Source organism: Cervus elaphus, chromosome 30 (genome assembly GCF_910594005.1).
Source record: "Cervus elaphus chromosome 30, mCerEla1.1, whole genome shotgun sequence".
Classification (NCBI taxonomy): Eukaryota; Metazoa; Chordata; class Mammalia; order Artiodactyla; family Cervidae; genus Cervus; species Cervus elaphus.
The window spans coordinates 84290308-84314531 of record NC_057844.1 but is presented as its reverse complement, the minus strand read 5'-3'; the positions used below and the strand labels follow the sequence as shown (position 1 = coordinate 84314531).

The following is a 24224-nucleotide window of genomic DNA, read 5'->3' as shown; positions in this document are numbered from 1 at the left end:
ACCACCTAGCTGTGTCACTGTGGGCGAGTCTTCAAGCTTTGCCAAGTTTTAATTTCCAAATGAGTGCCTTGAATTGGATTACGTTATCTTTTCAGGCCTCTCTGGCTCAAAATATCTTGCAGACAATTAGCTTTTCTAAATTTTTATTTCCTCATCTATTATTAGATGTGAGAACATTTTATGTTTTAAAACCTAACTATGATTTTTAATGATTTTATAATTCCATGTAATATGGAACTATATACAATAAAGACTTCAAGCTCGTTCTGAGTTTTTGATACTGATGTCATTATTTTAGAATATCCTTGTCTTAGCCCAGTTTACATCAACTGGTCTATTTATAGCTTCATAGAACAATATTAGCATTTAAGTGTATTAATTTTAAAATGTGATTGTGTATGCAAATCATTAGCTAGACATGGCATTATACATTTATTTTAGTATTAAATTCATTTGTATTAACTTTCTCTTAAAGATTTATTATAAAAATTTTTCTTCTGCAGTTCACAGCATTAACAAAATGGATGCGGTTTTCACCCTTAAATGTTGAGTGTAAGCTATAGAGCTGTAATAACCAAAATAACTGTGATAATATCAGCTTTTTTGTTTTACCTTGAGTGTATTGAATATTTCATAAAAATTAATTACAAATCACTTTATTCTAATTGGAAATGTGAAAATTTAGACTTTGGGAAAAATAAAACCCACAAAACTAACTTAGTTTAACCCTTTGGTTTCCACTTCATTGTTTTGACTCTGTGTTATAATAAATATTGAAAATAGATCCTGGACAGCAGAACCATATACATTAATGTAAGGCCTGTCTAATACCAAGGGCTATCATTAGGCTCTTAGTATCTTAGCTTCTGTTTCATTAAGTATTATATTGTTAAGATTGGACATTAGTATGGGCTTGGATCATTTACGTATATAACCATTTAGTGTTATAACTATGACCTGTATTAACTGTTACATTGCAGGGAGCCTTGTGACTTCATATGTAGTTATAACTTAAGGTAATGTAAAAACAATTGATGATTCCCTAATGAATATATTACACAGTTTTAAAAAGCACTGAGCTGATTCTCAATGCATTGCTTTAAAGCAAAGTTATAGATGCCATTTTGTTAGCTGTTTTTAGCTTTAAAACTCTGATCTTTAATTTTAATAACAGAAGCTTTGATTATGAAATACAGAGTCATAATAATTGATTAAATTCCTTAATTGTCATTTATTAAAATAATGAATAATCAGAAGCTGATCTTCTCAATGATTTGTTTTTCTAAACAATATATTGGTCCTGAGCATTTTATTGCTAAGATATTAGTTTTATTCACTTTAATGGATAGCTTAATCCTTTGAACCAATAAATATCTCTCTTTTCGCTATGTCCTTTTTTTTAATAGGTGTCTTTTTTAAATGAGATCGTTTTATTTACAGTTCTGTCCTTGTTCCAGGACCCTCGAGTGTCTCTTTCCCACCAAGTGTGACAGAGCATGGCCTCGAGTGCCAGCTTGCTTCCCTTCTCAGTATAAGCCGCCCCCGGCTCCCTGCACGTGGCGACTTCCCTGTCTGAGCTTCCACATAGTTTCACAGCAAATACTTAGCCCGAGCCACCTAGCCAAAAGCAGTTTTTACAGTTATAAGTCTCTGGCCTGGAGATAGAGCACAAGTGGTCATTGTTAATTGCTGTTGTGTATGTGGTTGTTCAGCTTTAACATACAGATAAAATGTCAATTTTGCCAGTAAGCCAAACTGTAAGTTGCTTTTTAATGTCTATTCTGCACATTTATATAGTGTAACACTTTTAGTCTACCAACAAATAATAGTTTGATTCCCCCCCCAAATTATGATACTTAGGTCTTTTGTTTTCTGTTAGGCTGCCCATATGGTAAGGTGCAGTCCTGACCAGTGCCTTTTTGTTTTAAGAGCATCAAGGGGCACAAAATTAACTTCCTTAAAGTTACTAATTTTTCCCCCAGTCCGGACTGAACTGGAGTGTTAACTTTAACATCACATGCTGCAGACGCAGTCGTGGAAATTTTCCTTTTTCTGTGATTAGATTAAGAGCTATCTTGTATCAGTGATTTATCACACTTGGTGGTAATTAATAATTTTGTTATTAACTCCTACTTTGCTTTTTATATATCTGCTACATAAAGTGGCCAAAATCTGAAGTTGCTGCTTTTTTGGTCATGGGGTAGATAATGGTGAGGGCCCGCGGGCCAGGCGATCGTGGCTAGAGCGGTTTGTTACATAACCTACTTGTCAATGTAGGCCGCGTCCGTAAGGTAACGCTTGCCGCTGCCGTGCACTGCGGCGCACTTTCTAGCACCACACGTGAGTATGTTGATGGAGTTTCTTTCTCTTCTCTTATTTTACATCTTGAGTTTTGGTGCCAAGTTTTCTTTTTCATGTGACGTTTTGTTTCTGCTTATATGATTGTCGTTGCTATTTGCCACTGTTTACATCCACAACTAAGAACCAACAGGATTGTGGTGGTTCTGTGGCCAGATTAAATATGTGTATGCTTTAAATGAACCAAACCTCTACAGATGCTTCTCACTCATTTTTTTCTCAAGTAAGTTTTCATGAAGCTAAACTGTCACCATCTTTAACTTTGCTTATGTGACAGTTCAGTTCTTTGCAGTCACAATTTGAATGCTGCTTGCTACACATAGAGGGTGTTTGATTGGAAGAAGGGCGAATCATAACATGGAAAAGTTGATTCTTCTTTTGGATGATTAAATAAGTAACAATACAAAATTAAGTTTTAATGTGATTCCAAGAAAGAATCTTGAACATTTGCTGTCTGCTGATAGTTAAGATGACCTTTTACTACCAATTTTGTAATCTACGGATTTCTACCCTTGAATTAGCTTTACTTCAGTACTTTGACACTGATTGATTTTTAATATTTTTATTGTCTTGAGAGATAATGGAGAATGTTTCCATATCAGTCTATAAAAGTAGATTTTTTAATGCCTCAGAGTAGAAAAATAGATTTAATAAGATTTAGAAATTCAGAATTGCTTGCATTGAAGGCCAGTTTGCTAGTCTATTTTCATATCACTTTATACAGGTGCTAGTGTTTAATTATGTTGTGACAGAGTCCCACAGCTTTCTATAAGAGAGTATTTCATAAAAGCCATTGGTTCTCTGGTGACTGGATAGATCTTCCAATGAGCTACATATATTTTAACTTAATTATTTTGATCCCAAGAGAAAGTTGGTTATGATCATCAGATAGGGAGAGACGCATCATGGCCTTATATAGGCAAGTTCAGTGATTCACTCTGAAAAAGTCTTTCTTGCCTGATTTAGAAAATGGACACAGGTGATTATAGTTACAAAAGTCTTCACATGGGATCTTAATAGATTTTTCAGTGTTGGGAAAAAAAAGTGTTTTGCTGAACTTTTAAGAATTCATAATTGAAATGGAGTTGGTTTAGTATGGTCCAGGTTTATGACCCACCTTTATTTGTTGACCCATAGAGCTCTGTCTAGAAGCAAAATTTTTTCATTGGGGCAAATCATGTGACAAGCATATTTAATATTAGTGTTGAAAGTTGGTTTGCCACTTTTGCCCTTGGCAAAATGTAATCTGTATTTACTTTATTAGACATTTATTCACATTTGAAGTTTCATTTGTTCACCTATTTGCCCTTGAGAGTAATAGTGCAAATATGAAATGTAGGAGAAGTGTCATCTGAGTTACTAGTTTCTGATCTTGGGATCCTGTGTGTTCCGTTCTGACCTTGTCACTGCAGCACACTGGGTTTCCTGACTCTGGTTTCCTTTATTAAGCGACTGCAGGCAGGTGGAGGGATCACTCCGAGGCAGCTGCTGGGATCTGCTTGCTGGGAAGGAGCAGGTAGATGGGGGGTGTCTGTGGTGCTCTAGACTTGTCACAGCAGCCTGATTAGTACCCATGTTTCAATATTTGTTTAATTGCTGCTTTTATAAATAGTGCTTTCAAATAAAATCAGTGATTTCTAAATTCAGATGTCTTTTCCTTTGCCAAATTACAGTGGGAGCCTGTTAACTATTTTGTCAGACTCTTTGAATGATGCTGTTGTATTTTAATGTATGCAAACATAGTTGGGGTTCAGTTGCAAATTAAAACTATCCCCAGTAGTGTTGAACTTGAAATGAAAACTTGGCACCAAATTTATTCAAGTAGAAACTTTAAAAAATAGTTTCTTCCTATTGTTACCTGAAAAATATATTTATGAACGTTTTCATAATTACTTATTTAAGAGTTTGGATACCAAAGGGTTAAAAATACACGTTTTTCTTTTATTGAAGACATTTTAGATGTTTGTAATGTTCTGTCTGTACAAATGGGCATTTAGTAATGTTTTCTTTTTTTTTTTTTTTTTTTAATGATTCCATGTATTTGCTTATTTCCATCTAGGAATAGTTACTAATGTATTTGAGATACAGCATACCAAATTTTAAAGTAACCAGAATCGTGAGTTAATGGTTTTTAGTCCATACTGTTAAACTTTTGTTGAAATACTGACATAATTAAATTGGCTTCATGCTAAAAATTACTAGAAGTAATTGAAAAGGCAGTGTTTTAGAGCGATCGCTCTTGGTCAAGGTGGTCACATGACAATGGCTTACGCTCAGTAAATGTGCTTCTGCACCTCATGTATGTATATGTATTTTTAATCAAAATGTTGCCTGCAAATATGTGATCCCTTATTATTTAAGTTTCCTGTTTTATGAACCATTGCCCGTTTTAAATCACGTAGAAGATTCTGAATCTGTAAAAACTACACATGTCAATGTTTTACAGCTACGTAATTCGAATTGACTTGATTTTTTCAAGTAATCCTAGAAAGGGGGAGCATTCCATATAGAAACTGCTGAGACTGCCACAGGTGCTTCTCCGAACCCTTACAGCTGTGGCATTGAATATGCTCAGTATGGCTTCCTTTCTCCGCGAGGCATGGTACTGTTGAGGTATTTGTTGCGGTGATTGGTTTTAATGCTACTCTAGGGGTTCAGACGTAGATTCTTTAGACTTGCATGCTTTGCTTACCCTAATTTATGATCTCTACCTTTTTATTTGTAAACTAACAGTAGTTAAGTTGAGATCAGAATTTTAACAGAAATACTATTTATATAAACATTGTGGTTATCTTTTATTGTCACATGGCATTAACTAAAAAGAAAACATCCTGAAGGTGATGTGACAACTCAGATTCTAAATATATTTCAGATACTTTGGATCCGTGGTTTTTCAAATTAAAAAAAAAAAACTTTATTAGAACAGTTTCTCATATTCTGATACTGTGACACTATAAGTGGAAAATAGATGGGGGATTAGCTGGCAGCAGTGTGGAGCTTTGTTTTAAAGTTCTTTGGGGATATATGTTAGGTATAATAAGCTGTAATAAACCATTCAGAATTTTACTACAGAAAATAGAGTATATGAGCATTTATGTTTAAACTTTAGTAGAGTTTTAAAAGTTTGGCTTATTTTGCCAGTTATTCAGCAGAATAATTCACAGCAGATGTTATTCTTTGTCTTCCCATGTTTTCATATTCCAATTTTGAAACAACACTAGGAACTATTGGGAGAATATGGGTAGAATGACTCTGTAGTCTCAGTGAAAGCTACAGGAACCAAAGTCTGTCGACACAAGACAGTTGTCTTAGCTTTCGTAATGAATTGTAGCAGATTGATTTTACTAGCCTCCGAATCTGATCGTGTCAGCTTTTAAAGAAAGTCAGTTTTAAAACTTCAACAGAGTAGACCCAGTTTGAACACCCAGGTTGACTGATGTCTGGTTTTTTAAAATCTCTGCCCATTTTCAAAGACTTTTCAGTTGGATACCAGAGGGGGCCAGAGAGGTGAAGTAGAATTTGAACAGCCTCACAGCACATTCCATATGTGGCATTTTGCTTTCAGAAAAGGGCACAGGTAAATTTTAGATCAGGTTTAGTCTGTTTGCCCAAGTACAATCAACCAAAGACATTGAATTGGTATGTATGTTTAATGGTTTAATGCAGAGCATAGTTCTTTAGAGTAATTTTGCACAGTATCTGCCAGATACTGTGAATTTCCCTTTGGACTGGTGTGTGCGGGCTGCAGTCCAGAATAACTGTCTTCAGCAGTCTCTCGTGGGGTTGGTAGGCGTGGTCAGCATAAGTGTAGTGAATACCTCAGGATTGAAGAGTTAAGACCTGACTGTTTAAAAAGAACCGTAACAGAACAAGAGACCACATTCAAATGTAAAATTATCCTAGAGCCTGTAAATCCTAAATCACATTCATGTTCCCAGCTCCTATTGGATTTTTAGCAAAATCACTAGGTTTAAAATCTGCTTACACTTGGAACACTAGAATTTGAAGGCTTCATAAATTGAGGATACATTGTAACCAGGGCAACTGTTTCAACTCTTAAAATGTCAAAATTGAAACATGCTCAAGAAAGCGTATATTAAAAAATGAATTTAAAGACCTGAGCCTGTTTTGTTAAAGTGTCTTGGGAACTACCCTACTTAATTATTATTTATTCTAGTCTTTAGCAAAAAACCAGCATGATTTTTAGCCTCTGTGGAGTACACTTGAAAGCCCTTTACTTAGGAAGTATAAAGAGGTGGTTTGAGGATTCAGACCTATAAAGGCAGTTTCACCTTCATCACATTAAGCACTTTGCCTGATTCAGTTGTGAGACACTCTGAACTTTCAACTGAAAACACTCAAATAGGAATGATTGTATTACTTCTGCGAGCTCTCTGAGAGCCTTTTATTTTTACATTCTTCTGAAGTTTACCTTTAGATATTTTTCTTGGTATTTGACATTGTGGTTTAACAGATTTGGCAGCCTTTTAAAAAAGTTTGATTTTGTTTGAATTGAACAGTGTGCAAAATTACCAGAGAGACATTTTTCAGGAACCAATAGACATCTCTTATTAAGGGTTAGAGGACTAGTTGGAGAAAGACAGAGACCATAAACGATATCACTTGTATGTGGAATCTAAAATAGGACACAGGTGAACTTATCTACAGAACAGAAACAGATTCACAGAGAGAACAGACCCCGTGCCTAGGGTAAGAGGGGTGGGGAAGGCAAGGATTGGGAGTTTGGGGTTGGCTGGTGTAAACTCTTAGATCCAGGATGGATAAACAACAAGGTCCCACTACAGCACAAGAAACTGCAGTATCATAAGTTCAATTATGACAAACCATAATGGAAGAGAATGTGAAAAAGAATGTATATAGAACTGAGCTGCTTTGCTGCACACCAGAAATTAACCTTGTGGGTCTGCTGCACAGAATTTTAAAACAGTAGAAGACTAGTTACTGATACCATCTGTTGGTTAGATGTTACTCAGCTGGTCCAGCCCACTGTTTGTTTCTATATGGCCCATAAACTAAGAGTGGTTTTTACGTTTTTTAAATGATTGAGTGAAAATCAAAAGAATAATATTTAATTTCACGATATGTGAAAATATATGAAACTCAGATTCCAGTGCCTGTAGCTAAAGGTTTATTAGAGCATAGCCAGCACTGTATTGCTCACCTATCTCAGGCTGCTTTCAGGCAACAGCGAGAGCGTGGAGTCCGGCCTGGAAAGCTTGGCCAGCCCTTTACAGAAAAAGTGCCTGCTCCCTGAATCGGTGGTCCCATCCATTCCTTCCCACCCAGTTTTTGTGCACCATACAATTGCACGGCCAGTAGAGCAGGTTTTAAGTGTGAGCGGAGCAGAGGAGCGTGTTAAACTAGGTGGAGAAAGGAGGCGTGAGTGTGGGCACGTAGGAAAGTCGCACGGGAGGAAGGCACTGGGAGGTCAGAGAGGGAAAGGGAGGTTTGCTGTCCTCTGCGGGGTCAGGTATTCACAGATCTCTTTGCTTTAGAGGAACACGAGCACTATTAAACTGGACGTTGCATTCAGTCCTTAGGAACTGAGAGATCACATAGTTGAAGTCTTCCGTAGTTTCACCAGAAGTGGAGAAAGGATACTATATGTCCCCATTTCTAATAACACTGCACAGATAATGCCGACATTATGATTCCAGTAGTTCTTCCACAGCTACCGTGTGTCCCAGGTTCTGATGTCTGTCCGTATGTCTTCTGAAATGTTTGGAACTCCCTTTTGGATCACTCATCAACCCCTCAGAGTTATTTGAGGAGTCAGTTGAAGTTCAGCTTGGCTTATGATTGCTCTTTCTTTCTTGGTCCACACATGGGGGCACATAGCATGAGTTGACTCTGGTGACTGTTCTTTGGAGTTGTGAAGGTACTACGTCACCCCACCTGGAAATTTGGTGGGCTCCAGCCAAGCCGAGTGACGTGCTAGTGTTGGACCCCCCATGGTGGCAGGAGACCCTGCCTGTGTTCCCTCAGCTGCGCCCCCTCAGACACAGACAGTCTCTGTGATCTCTAGGTGCCGGCCTTACTTGTTGTGTTTCTTTGTATTTCCTTGGAAGAACAGTAAACTTGCTATTCCAACTCAGACTCGGGGCTGCTTAGGAGTGAAGGAACTGAATGTAATTTGGATAGCTTTGTTTTCAATGACTTTAAAAAGTTGGCATGCTCCCTGAGCATCTCAGCTTTCTTTGGTGAACTGGCATTTATGGTGTAAATGCCATTTTAAAAGTCTGTGTGCTGTTCTTTATTTTATCATCCACTGGAGGAGTAATTTTTACTGACAACTTTGTGTGTCCTCATTTTAAGCAACGGTTTCTCGTTTTCTGCATTTGATTTCGGAGAGCAAGTTCATATTTATGTCTATAGAAATCATTTTATAATCTCTGCTTATTCTAGGTCTTCATCTTTTCAAATTTTGTTGAGTTAAATTTTTTTTTTTAATTGTGGCAACTTACTCTGTTCACATTCTTGATAGAGTAGACATTTTTGGACCCTTCACTCATGGTATCTTCTGAAAAGGAAATACACCCTTTAAAAAAATTATTCAGTCTTAGTTACTTGAGTGTTAAATTTCTATAGCATGCTGATACTAAAAATCAAGTATATGATTATTTTATATGCAGATAACTAATGTAATTAACTCTGCCAAAATTTTGGTATTTCCTTTTTTTATATGTCAAAATTAAAACATTATGAACTTTTAGAATAATATTTATCAGAAATCATAGCCACGAAGCAAATGTCAGTTTTAGTTCCCAGTAGTCCTACATCCAATGCCTCTCATTTTTAAGAAAATATCGTTGGTTTGGGGGATTCTCAAGTCTTGTCTCATTTATATCTGACCAAATTGAGTTCAGGCTTTTTCCTTTCTTCAAACTGTATAAATCATTTCTTTTTTTCGTGCTTTTAAACATGGAAACATATCTAATGATTGTCCAAAAGTGTATGGATGTTTCATTCCTGAATTTGGACTGTCTTATGTATTATGGCTGGAACTAGGAATACAGGGCTTATCGTTATCTTTAAAATGGAAGATCCTTATTTGTCCCTGATTCTGTAGTTTTCTCTCTGAAATGGTTTTTCCCCCCATTAACATGTTAATCTAGGAAACAAGCATCCAGGGCTGTGCATTGTTCTTTCGAGACAAGGCGAGGCCTGTGTTTGGTCAGAGCTGAGCCGTCTGCCATGAGGTGTGGGTGCTTCCTCGGCTTCTCCAGTTTCTGTATCAGCCTGCAGCTGACAGCCTGATTTGCTACTGATTCATTTCACAGAGCAGTGTATTTTCTTGTCTTCCAGGGGAACTTCATAGTGGAGTTGCTTTTGTTCCCTTGATTTTTATTGTTTCCTAATTAAGACTTACAGTTTCAACGGGTTCTTTCCATCTTACTCAGAGCCTTCATTTATACTCTGCCACCCCTCCTGACTAGTCGGAATCTTAGCTGGTGCAGAGACATCAGGCCTGTGCTTGTCAGTGGGATGAACCACAGGGTGATGTTGATTCTTGGTGGTAGGACTTGGCCTCAGGGATGAGCTCCTAGGACAGTATTAGAAGAAGACATCCACTCACATGCTTTCAAATGCCAAAATCTAAACTCCTGCAAGTTTTCCTATGGCCAAAATATCAAAATCTCAAAGAACTCAGCTTTTCAGATCTCCAGGCTGACAATAAATCAATTTCAGGGCATCCGTCTAAACTTCCACTTATGGTGTCACATGTCAGCACAAATTCTGGCTTGTCATTAAGCCACTTGTCTTTGCTTTTAGGAAGTCAATTGTTACGAATGCCATGGACAATTCAGTAAATGTTTGTTTGTTATGATTTTATTGGAGCTAAAGGAATGAATTATTAAGTGCAGATAATATAGAATTCAGTTTCAGGTTAAGTCTGAAGTTAGCATAAATTTTCATTCTTCAGACTAACATAAAACATGATTTTGAGACGTTAAATAGGAAGATGCCTTTTATTTTTTTAAGTTTAGTATGTTGATTTTTAAATTAACTATCTCCCAAATCTTGTTTAGTAATCAAATGTGCGTAAGAGAGAAGTTAGTTACGGAGATAGGAAGAGCAGCCCCTTCTTTACTGAAGACTTGCCGTAAATCTGTATGCCCTCTCATGTCACCTTCAGATAGTCAGTCAGTGCGCAGGAGCAGAGACCCGACGCGCGCTGACGGGACGTAATCCAGTGTTTTTGTGTCGTACAGCCTGAGAAATGCCAGTGGCCTGACGGCAGCAGACATTGCTCAAACCCAGGGTTTCCAAGAGTGTACCCAGTTTCTCTTGAACCTCCAGAATTGTCATCTGACTCGTTTCTGTCACAATGGCACCTTAAACGGAGGCCATCTGAGTGTATTTCCCAATCACGTTAGTGTGGGAACAAACCGCAAGAGATGCTTGGAAGATGCGGAACCCTTTGGAGTGAAGAAAGCTAGAACCGCAGGTGAGACCGCGTTGTGGGTGGGCGAGCACACCTGTCTCCTCCTCTAACGTGTTTTCTCTTTTACTGCTGAGCGCGCCTTGGAGATGACTCCCTCACTAAGGGTATGTGCCCGGAGGACTCTGGTGCAGTGATCGAGGAGGTTTTCCTGTGTTGCTTCTTGGAAGATTGGCCATTTAACGAGAGGGGAGGATGTGAGAGGGCAGTTACCGCCCAAGTGTAAATGTGTGTGTGTAACTTTCTGCACACCCAGGTTTACCTGCCATGAATTAGAGTCTTCTCATTTGTTGTACCTGTTTGAAATATAACTATTAAAAAAATCTGCCCCTGTGCCTCATTTTTTTTTTCCTGTGAATTTTCCTGGACTTACAACAGTTGTTGGTCTGATAGTAAAATACAGTTTCACATCGGGGAAGGTAGGTGTTTGCGCTTGCACTGCTGCGTGGCCTCAGCTGGCCTCAGCACCCCGGTGTGGTGTGTGTCACAGCAGGGCCTAGCGTGCCGCTTCCACACTGAGGGGCTCAGTCTCCAAGGTAAGTTGTTTCAGTTCTCTGTCCTTCCAGTTTTTTATCTCTAGGTGGTTTCAGGACGTGTAAATAAACAGAGTCGGCTGGTCACTCTTTGAGGTTCCCCTTTCATTTAGGGGGAAAAAGTTAATATATATAATCAGAAGACATTAGTAGCTTGGCAGGAATGTTTAGCAAACTTACATGGAAAGGGAAGTTTAGAGGTGACTGTGAAAGTAATCACTGAAATTATGTGCTCAGATAAGATTTGCCAAGGATAAATACAAAATCATGCCCTTTGGCTTTAAAAAAGAAAGCAACTGTTCAAGTATAGTCTGAGTGGCTCGTGCCTTTAAATTTGATGTGTCAGCCTGACCCTCCCAGCGTTGTGCCTCTTTAGTGTAACTGGCACGTATCCAGACAAAAGCATTTCTCCCAGAGTCAATAAAAAGTGAATTATCTCCTTCACAACATTTAAGATGTTGGCACTGTGAAAAGTTGTGATTATGCAACTTTTCCATAGAAATGAATATATGACCTTAATAGTTTCTAAAATTCATAACTTGTATAAATTATGGGCCTAATTTTTAGAAAGATGTTGTAAAAGTCATACCCAGAACATGAAGATACGTCTAAACTTCAAAAACTATTCCCTGTTTTATTTAATGCCTGGTTCATATTTTGGAATGGTATCATTAGTTTCACTGTGCCCTGGTGCAGGAATCACACGTGTCCATGTCAGGATACAGGATAGCATACAGGATAAATCTTAAATTCTGTTCAGCTTTTTAAAAGAGATACCACTTAACATTCTATGACGATTCAAATATACCTAAAGAGTTTTAAACTAGTCTCTTCAGGTTTCAAGTTCAGTTGCATTGGCCAGTATCTCATTATTGAAGTGTCTGGAAGAGTCTTTCCAAGGGTTCCTGGAAACTTAAGAATTTACATCCTAGGCCCTGTTGCTGCACAAATTGGGTTTGAAGAATTATACAGGTGTTAGGGGATTTTATTTTCCTCTTCCAGACAAGGATTCATCTTGGTCAGCTGGGTTAGAGATTCATGCTCTGCACGTTCAGCTCAAGGCACAACTTTCCCTTCCTGCCGCATTCCTAGCAGCCAGCTCAAGGAAGCCAGTTAAGAAAATGAGGCTGGAGCCTGGCATTTGAGTTCACAGGTGGTTACACACACCTAAGGCTGGGCGTTAAATCTCTTTTACCTTTTTAAAAACATGCCTGAAGTATCTTGGCTACATAAATACATAACTTGGACCTTATCAATAAATTTAGTCTGTTCTATATTCCTAGAATTTAATAAATTACACATACTGATGTTTTTAGTGTGGAGTATACCCAAAAGCTATTAATTCCAGAGATTTTTCTGGCTAAGCCAACTCTTAAAAGATGGATGTATCCTGTAAAATTGACTCAAGTTTGGTGTCACGATTGTGAAAGTTACCTACTCTAATCCATAGAGAGTAGGATCTCTTCCTTAATAAATTGTTTTTAAATATTTTAAGGTAATTGGAGTGGTTTTTCCTTTGAAAACCATATGATGTAAAAGAATTTAAGGCACTGATATTTGTATGGCTCAAATACAAACTATCCTTTGAAAGCAAGTTGTCCAGCAGACATGGGTACTTGAAGATGTCTTTGCAGTCGTTCACACCAGGGTCAGCATGCACCCTGGTCAGGAGGGTGAGTTAAAATCCAAGATTGATACTGATGAAAAGTATTTCAATAGGGTAATATTTTCCCTGGTGTGGGAGATTTGGTTCACTTAGGACAATGCAAGGAAATATCAGTTCATAATAGCTAGGTTTGGGGTTTTTTTCTGTCCCTTCCACGTTGACCAACCATTTGCTCAGGATAGAGTGACAGGTGGGCCTCAGGACTTCAACTGTGGCTGTTGAATAAACTGCGTTAGGTCTGTTAGCATTCTAGCTTATAGGAGTAACAGTACAATTGTTCACAAGTGTACTCCTTGGAAACTTGTCCAAATTATCAATGATCTAGGATAGAGAAAAACGCCACTCCCACCCATGAGAGAAGCCTCATCTTGTTTTCAATCTTTAGTACTTTGGGTGCAGCTCCAGAGCCTTGGCTGGGGAGAGGCAGTGAGGGACAGACTGACCCAGGTACCTAGTTTTGTTTGGGTGAACAGTTGCCATCCCCAGGAGGCTGTGGTGGTGCCAGGTCAATCTCAGATGTTAAGTTGACTTCATGGTTTTTGTTTTAATAAGTATGTTACTGAGCTTAGCATCTCATGTATAACATGTTAGGTATTGAAAAACACTGTTTAGGAAAAATACAGGTTGACTGCTTAAAATCAGTCATAGGAAGTTGCTCAGCCCACATTCCTGAGGATGAAATAACAAAGAATCTCCACCTTCTGTTCTTAATTGTTCATGGATAACCAGGCTTAAAAAGACAAGGAGAAAGGAGGATGGATGTGACTTGAGATAGCTGAGTGATCATGCTCAGTCACCAAGTCTGTCCACCTCTGTGGCCCCATGGACTAGCCCACCAGGCTCCCCTGTCCATGAGATTTCCCAGGCAAGAATACTGGAGTGAGTTGCCATTTCCTTCTCCAGAAATCAAATTTGTAATGTAGTTCCTTCTAGTTTAGGTCCATGTATCTGACCGCAAAAGACTTTAACCTTTGATGTGTCCTTAGTGTTCTCCAACTTGCAGTAAATGGCTGTATTTGCTTTTTAAAATTTGACCAAACGTTTGCAATTGTGTTCCAGTTAAAAGATGATTCTAATCTCCAAAGACATAGTGTTTTATATACATACATAACCCGAATGAATTACATTTAAAAGCCCAGTCTTTTTCGGGTTAGTCTTGAGCTCAGCAGAGCTCAACAGGCCCATCTGTCTTCCGCGCGTACAGTGGCTGCGGCTCGCTTCGGCCAGGAGCGGGTCCTCTGTGTCACGCGCACCTTCCCCTCCATCCTCTGTTAACAAGACCCCAGCTCCCTGCTCAGTGTTTCTGCAGCAGTCACTCCTCTGTAGTTGGCGCCTTCCTTCACCTGCCCCCTTAAGCCCCCCCACCCCCGTCTGCCGCAGTGTGGGCTCTGGTGGGAGTCCCGGGAGAGGCCGCAGGTAGAAAGGACCGCCTTCCTGCCGGCCTTTTGCAGTGTTCAGGTTCTGACGGGGCCTTTCCTTTAAAGGGGTCTGGGTAAAAGGTGCTGTGTAGGAGAAGAGGACAGTCTAGTTAGTAACGGAGGGAAGCCATTCCTTGGGGAATGGGGTTTCATCAGTGGGGAGGCCGGAGGGGTGGGAGTGACCTTGGCTGTGGTTCAGCTTTTAGGACTTCGCTTCAAGAGGCACAGAAGGCAGGAGGTCGCTACTCTGACCCCAGGCTTCACTGGGCTCCACACGGGCACGTGCCTGGCAGTGCGTGCACATCAGGTGGTATCTAGAGGATGACGCCCCGTGAGCTAACTGAAGCACTTAACATCAAGTACAGGACAGGGTAGACTAGGTTTTGCCTACTGAGAGATTTCTCTGCCTTTAAAGTTAAAAGAAGCCTGATGAGGTGTTCTTCATAAGCCCTAGGTACCTTTGTAAGTGTGCCTGGCGATCAGTCTTGCGTACACGTTCTGCATCAGGATTTCGGGCACATCTCCCCGAGCTGACCCAGCCAGCACAGAGGGAAGCTTCCTTGGTGGTACAGTGGCTATGGTGCTGCAGACCCCTGTCTTTGAAAGCTAAGGAAGGTTTTCCCGATGTTTTCTTAAATCCTTGATCAGGAATAGTTTTGTAGTTTTAGATTCACTCTGGTACCTGGCTTTAGTTTTATTCAGCTCTCTGGTTTATATGAAAATTCAAGGGCAGGTTTCCATGCTGCCCCAGGGCACCTTCCCGAATGGAACATCTTTCCTAGCCCCAGCGTCAACAACAGGAGGCTTCTTGGGCAGTGGTCACACCTGGTCCTGGCTACCTCTGAGAGAAGAAAACCGGATTTATTCTGAGGCGATCCTAGGTGATGTTCTGTCATAAGTATGCCTTGTCTGACATGTATCAGAGTCATGTCGATAACTGCTTTGGAAGTCAAAGGCTAAGGACACTTAACAAGTGTTTGGTCATTTTTCCTTTTAACTGGAGTAGGAAGATAGGGAAATACTTCTTTTCTAAAACATAGAATCAAGCATTTTGGAAGAAAGTCTTTTTCTGAAGTGTCTACAAGACACCTTTCTCAGAGGCAGCATGAGGCGTTGCGGTATTTGCGTTGGTGATGGCGGTAGCAACGTGTGGGAGAGGGGAGTCAAGTCCAGATCCGTGTTCTTCCAGTGCTGCAAGGCTGGGTTTAATGTCGTGAGTTTTCATGCAATTTTGAAAGGTAAGTGGTGACACCCTCTGCTCCCGGGGCACTGTCTGAGCCCTTCCTAATTCCAGGTGCTGGGAAGACAGACACGGAGACGGTATAAGGTGCATTACCAGGGGTTCTAGGCAGCTGGGGTAGCAGGCAAGTGGTTGCGTATCCTGGCAGATAGATCCTTCATGGGGAAAACGCCTCACAAAGGATGTCTATGGAGAAAGTAATTGTAGCCTGTCCACGTTTGCATGTATGCCTCCCACGTTTAGTAGAGTTTCTTTACTTAAAATCTGAAAGCCTTTAGTCTGTCTCATTGTTACATTTTTATCCTGCTCTGCTGGTGAGAAACTGCATTAACAAGACGCACCCAAAAGGAGAGCCTTGGGAGGAGCACCCTGGTGCCCCGCGTAGGTGTCTAGTTAAGGGGTCAGCTTCTGCTTTAAAGTGGCGCTGGGTCTTGCTCCTTTCTATATGCATTTTTCCTTTGAATGTCCTCTGGCTCCCTCCGCCACCAGCTCTTCTGGCCCCCTAGTGGCAGGTCTCCCATCCTGTCCTGCTTCATTTCGTTGCCAGTCTCGATTACCTGTTCTTGATGGTGTTGCCTGCTCTCTCTGCCTGTCCCCTTTCTGGCTACAAAGGGCTTTGTTCACTAATAGACACTCCAGGCGCTGGGCTTGGGGCGTGAAGGGACAGTTTACCTGCTTTCGTGAAGCTGTTCTGTCGTGCTTTTTGGGGAGGAGGGGGTCCACGTGTGGTACCTGTCCGCTTTTCTTTTTAAAACCTGCTAGATATCTGAAGTTGCAGCTGAAACTTAGATGTCCCTTTCCCTGAGGAGCACTGGCCCTGAGTTCCAGAACAAAGCCAGGCATTGGGAGGATGGCCACGTCAAGCTGCTGTGTCCCCAGTGAGGTCTGACCTTTCACTCGAGGCCGTCTGTGGCTTTGCCCAGTAGCCCACACTGCTTCCCAGTCAACTGCCTGGTCTGGCTTATCAGCCATGGGTCCCACGTCACTGCGGAGACAGAATCGGAGGTTGGGAGGGTTTTGTCAGCTGCTACCTGAACTTCCCTCCCCCAACCACCCCCACTCTTTTTTTTTTTCTTTAAGAAAAGATGGTCTGTCTACCACTGATTTCTTGAAAGTACCTTGTTTGATAGTGAAGCTGGAACCTAGCCTATCACTGACCTCAGTGGGGCCTGTGGAGGATTAAGAAAAGCTCTGAAGACCATTGAGGTCCTCAGTTTGTTGCGTCTGGTTTTAAAGCACTTCTGTTTCTCAGGTGTCTGCGGCCTCATGTCTGCACATTTCTGTTTTTTCTTATCGGCACAAGTCACACCATTCTGTTGGTTTCTTCCGCATACTAATCATCGAGAATTTGTGTTTCTCTTGTTAAGACTGTCCTCTAAAACTTAGCAGTTTGGGGATACCCTGAAACTGATAACGTTCATTCTGATATTGAAAATGATTCATGTGCCTCTAGGAGTAGTTGAAGCTGCAAAGTTCAAGTCTTTCTGTTTTTAAATGTTTATTTGTAAGAAAAAGCACTGAATGTTTTTACTTACTTGTTGTATATATCCTGTGACCCAGAAACCATTCTAGTTTATCTTGGTGAAGAAGCAGAAGTGTATGCAAAAGTGCGTTTATAGGGATGGTAGTTAATTACGGTGTTCATGATGGAAAAGGAGCCCCACTCAGGCAGCAGTGGGGAGCTGGGTGGCGGGTGAGCTGTTGGTGGTCCAGCCATTCAGGGAGCTGTTACTCAGCTTTAAGGATCCTTTTGAATTTAGTTGTTGGGATGTGTTCATTTCATGGTAAATGAATATAGGCAAGATGTGCAAGTGACCTTTCGGATCCGATGCTGTAAAAATGCCTGGTTCTTCAGCCTGGAGAGCCACGCACAGCGTGGCAGTGGCTGCCCCTGAGAAGTAGGGGCCCCCGGGTTAGCAGGAGGTATCTCTACACAGAGTGTGTGACCCCCACAGGAAGGGGTACCAAGTGTGCACACTCGCTGTTCTGCACGATGTGAGCGTGGGCGTGCCCTGAGGCGTGTGCCTAGCTTCGGACCCTGACGTCCTGGAGCCCAGAAGCTTACTGGGTGTTTCCAGTTGCGTCACATCTTGGGGCACAGGGCCAGAGCTGCTCTCAGCCCGTATCGGACGAGCTTGTCTTGATCTTGGGATTTACTTTGTTTTCTATTAATGAAATCACTGATTTTTTAATTTGAGGATCATTGTAATGGTTTTTTGTTACTCAAGAATTATCATTTCTTTATGAAAACTGAAGGAACATTTGGGGGTGTGTGTGTAACAGAGCGTCCTGAATCTTTAAAAGTATTTAGAAATACTTCTAGTTATGTAACTTCGAGTTACATAACTGCTTTATGTTGCCCAAATACCAGCCTAAATGAGAATTTACACCAGCAAGTAAATCTCAAGTAGGTGTCTGAATTGCCATGATTTCATCAAAGCTGCACGTTTCAGAAATTACTCTCTGTTGTGGGAAAGTAAGTTTCTTCGTAGTGTGCCAAGCTCATTGGTAATCCATAGATTATTAAGCCACTTGACAGTTTGGGAGCATCCAGTGCTCTGACAACAAGGAGTGAGACGCATCTGTCTTGAAGTTCTCTGCGTAGGTGCAAGGAACCTAAACTTGTCTGTTTTCTGTGCAGCCCACAGTCTGGATGAGTCCATGCCGCTTGCGAGTGGTGAGGCGGAAGACGACCCCGACAAGATGCACGTGGACAGAGACCTTGTCACAGGTGGGGGCGGACAGTTTCCCGTTAGCCGCAGCCACGGTCCAACGGTCGAAGACACCAAACTGCCGGAGGGTGGTTCCGTTGGACCAAAAGAAATAGAAATCTATACTGTTTCGGCAATGCAGACCCCCTGTCGTTGCAAGAACCAGTATGCGTGTTATTTCTAACATGAGTTGGCTCAGACAGTTTTTGCACTTTGTCCAGCGTTTTAACGAATGTTATGCTATGATTTGGACAAGTTTGTAGATACAAGAATTAAGTGTTTTGGTGCGTTTTATGGATATGAAAAATATAAGTGCAATCTTTCTATTTTGATTTGAGGCTTTTGCTTAATGTGCCTTGTTTGATTTTAGTGAGGTTTAACATTTTTCATTTTCTGATACAGGACCTTGGGGTGAATTTATCAAACAAATAGCTATTGCTAGTAGTTTCAAAGGGATAAACAGCGAAAGGAATGGCTGGCTGTAAACACTGAGAACTAGCTGATGTCATGGTTTTGACCTGTAACCAGTCAGGCCAGTGTGGAATCTTCCTCTCAACCCTCCTGGTTGCTTTGGTTTGTGTGACATTCACTCTGAATCTACTAAAATGCTGAGGACCATGTCAGCACAAAACACATTTTTCACTAAAATCCTTAGTATATTAAAACAGTTGATAGTCACTTTTGGTTTTTAAAAGGTAAGGGCTCTGTTCCTGTTAGTATTTAGAGTAAACATTTAGCCATTTAGTTAATGCTTTTTTCTATCATTCTTTTATTTAGATGAGCATGAAAACATTTCAGCCATTCTCCTAATGTTTTAATGCATTTGGAAATAGATACTGTTTTTTTTTACAATTTTATTATTATGTCTGTATGCTAAATTCTTTACTTGAGATAAAAGATTATACATTTTGTTTCCCAGGGGTACATGAAAAAATCATATTTGTTCATATAATGAAAATGTGTGCATCTTTTTAGAAGCTACAGAACTGTTACGGGTAGAGTCACCATTTTGCTGGGTAATTAAATGAAGTGGGTAGATTTTCCAAGGGAAGTTCTGATTGAAAAATACATTTAAAAATCTTGGCTAAAGATAAAGAACAAAACTCAAAGCCAGCTTTAAAGAAAAAATGGCATTCCTACATGCTTTTAAAAAGACAGAAGTAATCACTCTTTGATCTTCAAACATTTTATTTCCCTGGGTTTTGAAGTTAAATTTAATGCCACACTTGAACCTGACGTTGAACAGGCCATTATTTAAACTCAGCTCATCCCATGTAACGGGTATCAAGTAAGCATTCTCCATATTTTTAATCATTTCATTTATAACACTTTCAATAAACAAAATTAAATTGCTAGAGATTACCTGCAGTGGGTGGACAGGGGGGAGGGGCGAGTCCTGGGAGGCAGACTGGAGCAGAGTTTGCGGGGTCCCAGGCCAGCGGTACCGGAGGCCGTCAGCAGGCAGGTCTGGCCCAGCGGCGTTAGTCTCAGCCTGTCTTTGGGATGCTTGCCGTTTTCACACTCAGTTTTACTAGATGTTCCATAATGATGTTAGGTTCCTCTAACCTTGGTTTTGAAGTTGCAAAATGGAATTAGTGTACTCTAACTGGGCAGCAGAGAACAGTGCACACACAGAGAACATTAAACGAAACAACACCAGCCTAGTTAACCCGGATTCCTGAGGCCCAGTCCCCTGAAAATACAACTTCCATCTCTGTTAGCAGTGGCATGGTTGTCTTAATAACTATCAAGGTCACCATCCTACCCATGAGTTTTATTACCCAGGAAAAGCTTCTGGTTTTTGAAAAAACAAATACTCCTCTGAGAATAGTTTGTGTTATTTTTAATTTTACCTCATGTTTAGTTTTTGAAAGACTTGTTCTCCAGCCTTGAGTTTAACTAAATAGAAAAGCGTCATTTAATTTGAAAAGAAATAATCCACAATCTTCTGAAGAATTTATAGAACTTCTTAAACTATCACTTAAACTGCCAGAAAATTGAAAATTAGTGACACATTTAGATGTTTTTGTTCATTGAATGAGCCATGATTTTCCGTCATCAGGAAAACTTGCGGGACACACAGAAACCTATCTGAGTGCAAATGCAGGGGGCGGGGTAACGGTGTGGGGGCTGTGATAAGGTCAGGGGACACACAGCAATCTGTCCTCACTCTGACAGAGTCCGTGCTTCTGTAGTTAATGTCACGCCTTGCTTTAATAGTGCAGGACACTGGGGTAAAATTTAACATCATCAAGCAAGTCATAATCTTAGATCGTTTCTGTACTGTTGTGTGAATTCCTGTGAATGTGAATTAATCCTCGAGTTTTGTTATACAGAAAAATACCTTGTCATTGCCTGTTCCCATGTGGCCAAATGTTTTGTGACTGACTTTTTTTTCCCATAAGACATCCCTTCTTAACGGATGTCTGTATATGCAGATTATGGGTTTTGACAGTGGATCCTTGGACACCATAGTCACTGTAATTGCTGAACCCAGAGGACACTTCAGGACGTGCTCGGGACTCGGGACTGCACGCATGGGATCTTGGGGTTCGTGGTCTTCTGCGGTCTGCCCGTGCTGCTCTGGCATCTTTCAGAAATGCTGTGTGATCCGGGTGTTGCTAAGGAGCCACAGCCCCGCTCCCACTCCTGTGGGCTCCCCCGCCTTGGAGGAGGCACGGTGAGGAGCTCCGGTGACGCTGTCAACGTCATCCTGGGAGCTTCCTTAATTCACACGCTTCATCAATTGCTTTGCTGTTCTTTTTTTTTTCCTTAAAAAAAAAAAAAAAGCTTGAAGTTTTCTGTTTTTTTAACCCTTTGTTGGGAACACTTAAACGTTCATTTCTGACGGACTTTTTCGAGGGTCATGATTTTTAAAACTGCTCTCCAAACCTAGTCTTAAACTGAGAACAGTTCAATGCTATTGGTATTTTTCACGTGGCATATTTGTCAGCTGGTTTTTTTCCATTTGGTTCCCCTACGCTAGTGAAATTTCTGAGTTTCCTATCTTACCGGGCAAGTGCAACTGGTTACATTTTATTTTTAAATCACTTACGCACAGTTTTTTTGCCTTGCAAAAGAAACTGGTTTGTGTAAAGAAAAGAAGCTAAATAAATCCTGTAAAACAGTAGCAGCAAGGAAGCGTTTTATAGTCTCTCCTCCCTTCTGGTTCTGAATTTTGGTGACAGGTGTATTTCTTAATGCAGATATGAAAAACAGTAGCTCCGTATCGAATACACTGACAAATGGATGTGTCGCCAATGGACACTTGGACTTCCCCTCCACGGCCCAGCCCGGTGGGATGGAGAGCAGGCGTGGCCAGTGCGCGGCAGGACTTGGCGGAGTCGGCACTGGCCCGGTTCCAGGGCCGCCTTTCCGGAGCAGCCAGGGCGCCCCCGGCGTTCCCGGGCCTGAGGAGCCGGAAACGAGCGCGCGCATCGGCCCGGAGACGTGCGGCTCTCTGCACCTCAACGGGAGCCCGAGCAGCTGCGTGGCCAGCAGGCCGTGCTGGGCGGAGGAGAGTCTGCAGTACGGACACTACCACGGCTTCGGGGACACGGCCGAGAGCATCCCCGAGCTCAGCAGCGTGGTGGAGCACGCCAGCTCCGTCAGGGTGGAGCAGGGCTACCACAGCGCCGTGCTGGGCGCCGCGCACCTGTCCCACGGCTCCTAGGGCGCGGGCCTCCGCCGCGGCGCCCCGGCCCGACGGCGCTTTCCGGAAAAGCGCGCTCCGCGCGGCAGGCCGAGGCCTAACGCGAGGGCCGGCAGGGCTCACTCAGCGCACGGCTGTCTCTCCGCCGGACCGGGGGCCTCTTTCAGGACGCGCTTTTGGAACTCACGTTTTCTGCTGCCAGTCTCAATATTCTCTTTTGAATAACGTCACCATAAATTGCTGTTTTACCTTCTGTCAAATTAAATTTTATCTGATGAAGAATCGGAGACAGTGAGTGAGGTGCCTGGTAAACCCGCCCCTTGGCACGTGGGTATCATTTTGAAGAGCTCGCTTTTCCTCTTCCCTGTAGAATTTTTGACAGAAGACAACTCTTTCCCTATGCAAGGTACAGCCTTACACAGATTTCTTGCAGTGATTTGTATGAAGAAAAGAGCGTTTGTCTATTTCAAAGCCTTTTCCTGGAAAGTTTGCTGCCCGCCGCGGGGTGAAGATCTTCCTTGTGGAACACGCAGTGGTCTGAGGACAGCCGCGGTGCCTCCTCCAATGGTGGCGGTCGCCGCCCTGATTTCACCGACAGCGCGTGCGGCCTGGGCCTGATTGCCGAGCTGATGCGTTTTTACCCACGTTTCCTACTCGCGCTTGAGGATTTTTACCACAGATAACGGTTTCCTCTATATGCAGTGGAAGTTACTCTTTGTAGGGACTGTCAGGTCAACATATTTAACTGACTCTTTCGATCTATACTTTGTTTTTTCCTTGCTTTTGTTTCTTGGGGTTTTCTGCTTTAAAATATATACCACTATGTGTATCCAGTTAACTGAGAGAATTTTGAATCTCTCTTAATAAAGCTGCATTAAGTTTATGGTTTTATAGAAATTAGCTTTTGTTTAGGCAACTAGTGGTTACACTGTGTGACTGTTGTCATGAATTTTTACTTTTCTGATTTTTGTAATAAAAATTGGTGAAGATAGAAGACGTGTCAGATGAACAAAACCAGTGTTCTCTGAGTGTCACTAACATTTTGTTTTTAAACTGTCCTTTACAGATTGAATAAAAAACTCTCACACTCAATGTGCTTCTGGGTGTGCCTGCCCGCGTGTGGGGGCCTTGGGGCCTGTGGCAGGAACTGTTGGCTTGCGTTCTGCTGGTGAGCTGTGATTCCCTCTTCTGATTGCCCGTGGAGCACGCCCGTGGGAAACCTGTTACCACCTCCGGTTTGTCCCTGCTTTCCGTTTACAGGCACACTGGCGCTCTCTTGGGAGACACTGGGTCTCTCTTGGGAGGAGGGTAGGGGGCGTTATGAATTGCTGTCGGCTGACAGTACTGTCCCTGCAGGCTTCTTTTCACAAAGAACCACAGCCATAGCTTCCTCAACTTCTTTGAGCCAGCACATATTAATACATGGAAGCCTTTTAAATACAGAAATCTTAGTTAACAAGTGGCAACAGAATAGCCATTCTGGCATACCTGGTGTGTCATTTAACACGTTCAGTCCTCTCTGTACGTTAGGAAAAAGCGCCCTGGGCCACTGTTCGGAAGTGTCCCAGAAGTCACTGTGTGCCGAGTCCCTGCCACCTTCTCCCGGGCGGGCACCTGTCATCATGCCCGAGCCCAGGTGCCCTCGGAAGCCATTTCAAGGGATTGATCCTGAAGTCACCAGGATGGCCGAGTTGCAAGAGAGGGGAAACTTAATGCCATTCGCTCATTCCCTCTGCGGACTGTGTCTTAGAGAATCTCAAAGACTTCATGGTGAACCGCTAATGACAGTTACTGGAAAGCATTAACTGAATCTGCTAAAATCTGCTAAAGATCAGGACATCTGGTTTGTCCTGGAATTGCACAGAATTCGACTGTTTCTTGGGGGTGAGAATGCTTCATAGAAGCTCTGCCTGGGCAGCCTCCTCACTTCCCTGGGTGATTGATACATTGTGGTTCAAAGCCATGACACTGAACTGTTACACTGGAATTCTATTTTGCCTGGAATCGGCTTCAGAATAATATAGATGGGGAAGAAATGTTTAAATTAGGACTTTTAAGAAGAAAACGAATGTTCTCATTAATACTTTTTTTTTTAAACGTGGGCGTCATTTTCACACTGACTAGGAATACGCTCAGATTTTCCTCTGCTTAACGCACCAAAATCAAGTTCATGCCGAACTGT

At 41.7% G+C, this 24224-nt stretch overlaps 1 protein-coding gene across 3 annotated transcripts in view; it reads left to right on the top strand.

The window, feature by feature from the left end:
- Nucleotides 1-23134, top strand: part of ANKRD10 (ankyrin repeat domain 10) — a 32126-nt gene extending 8992 nt beyond the window's left edge. The window contains exons 3-5 of one of the 3 annotated variants that reach the window (XM_043892465.1): nt 18321-18410; nt 20829-20940; nt 21597-23134. In XM_043892465.1, the coding sequence (XP_043748400.1) occupies nt 18321-18410; nt 20829-20940; nt 21597-22063 (669 nt within the window). In that variant the 3' untranslated portion in view covers nt 22064-23134. Of the gene's footprint in view, nt 1-10592; nt 10829-18320; nt 18411-20795; nt 20941-21596 lie in introns of all 3 variants that reach the window. The other 2 variants (XM_043892464.1, XM_043892463.1) reach the window with 2 other exon arrangements.
- Nucleotides 23135-24224: the final 1090 nt, after the last annotated feature.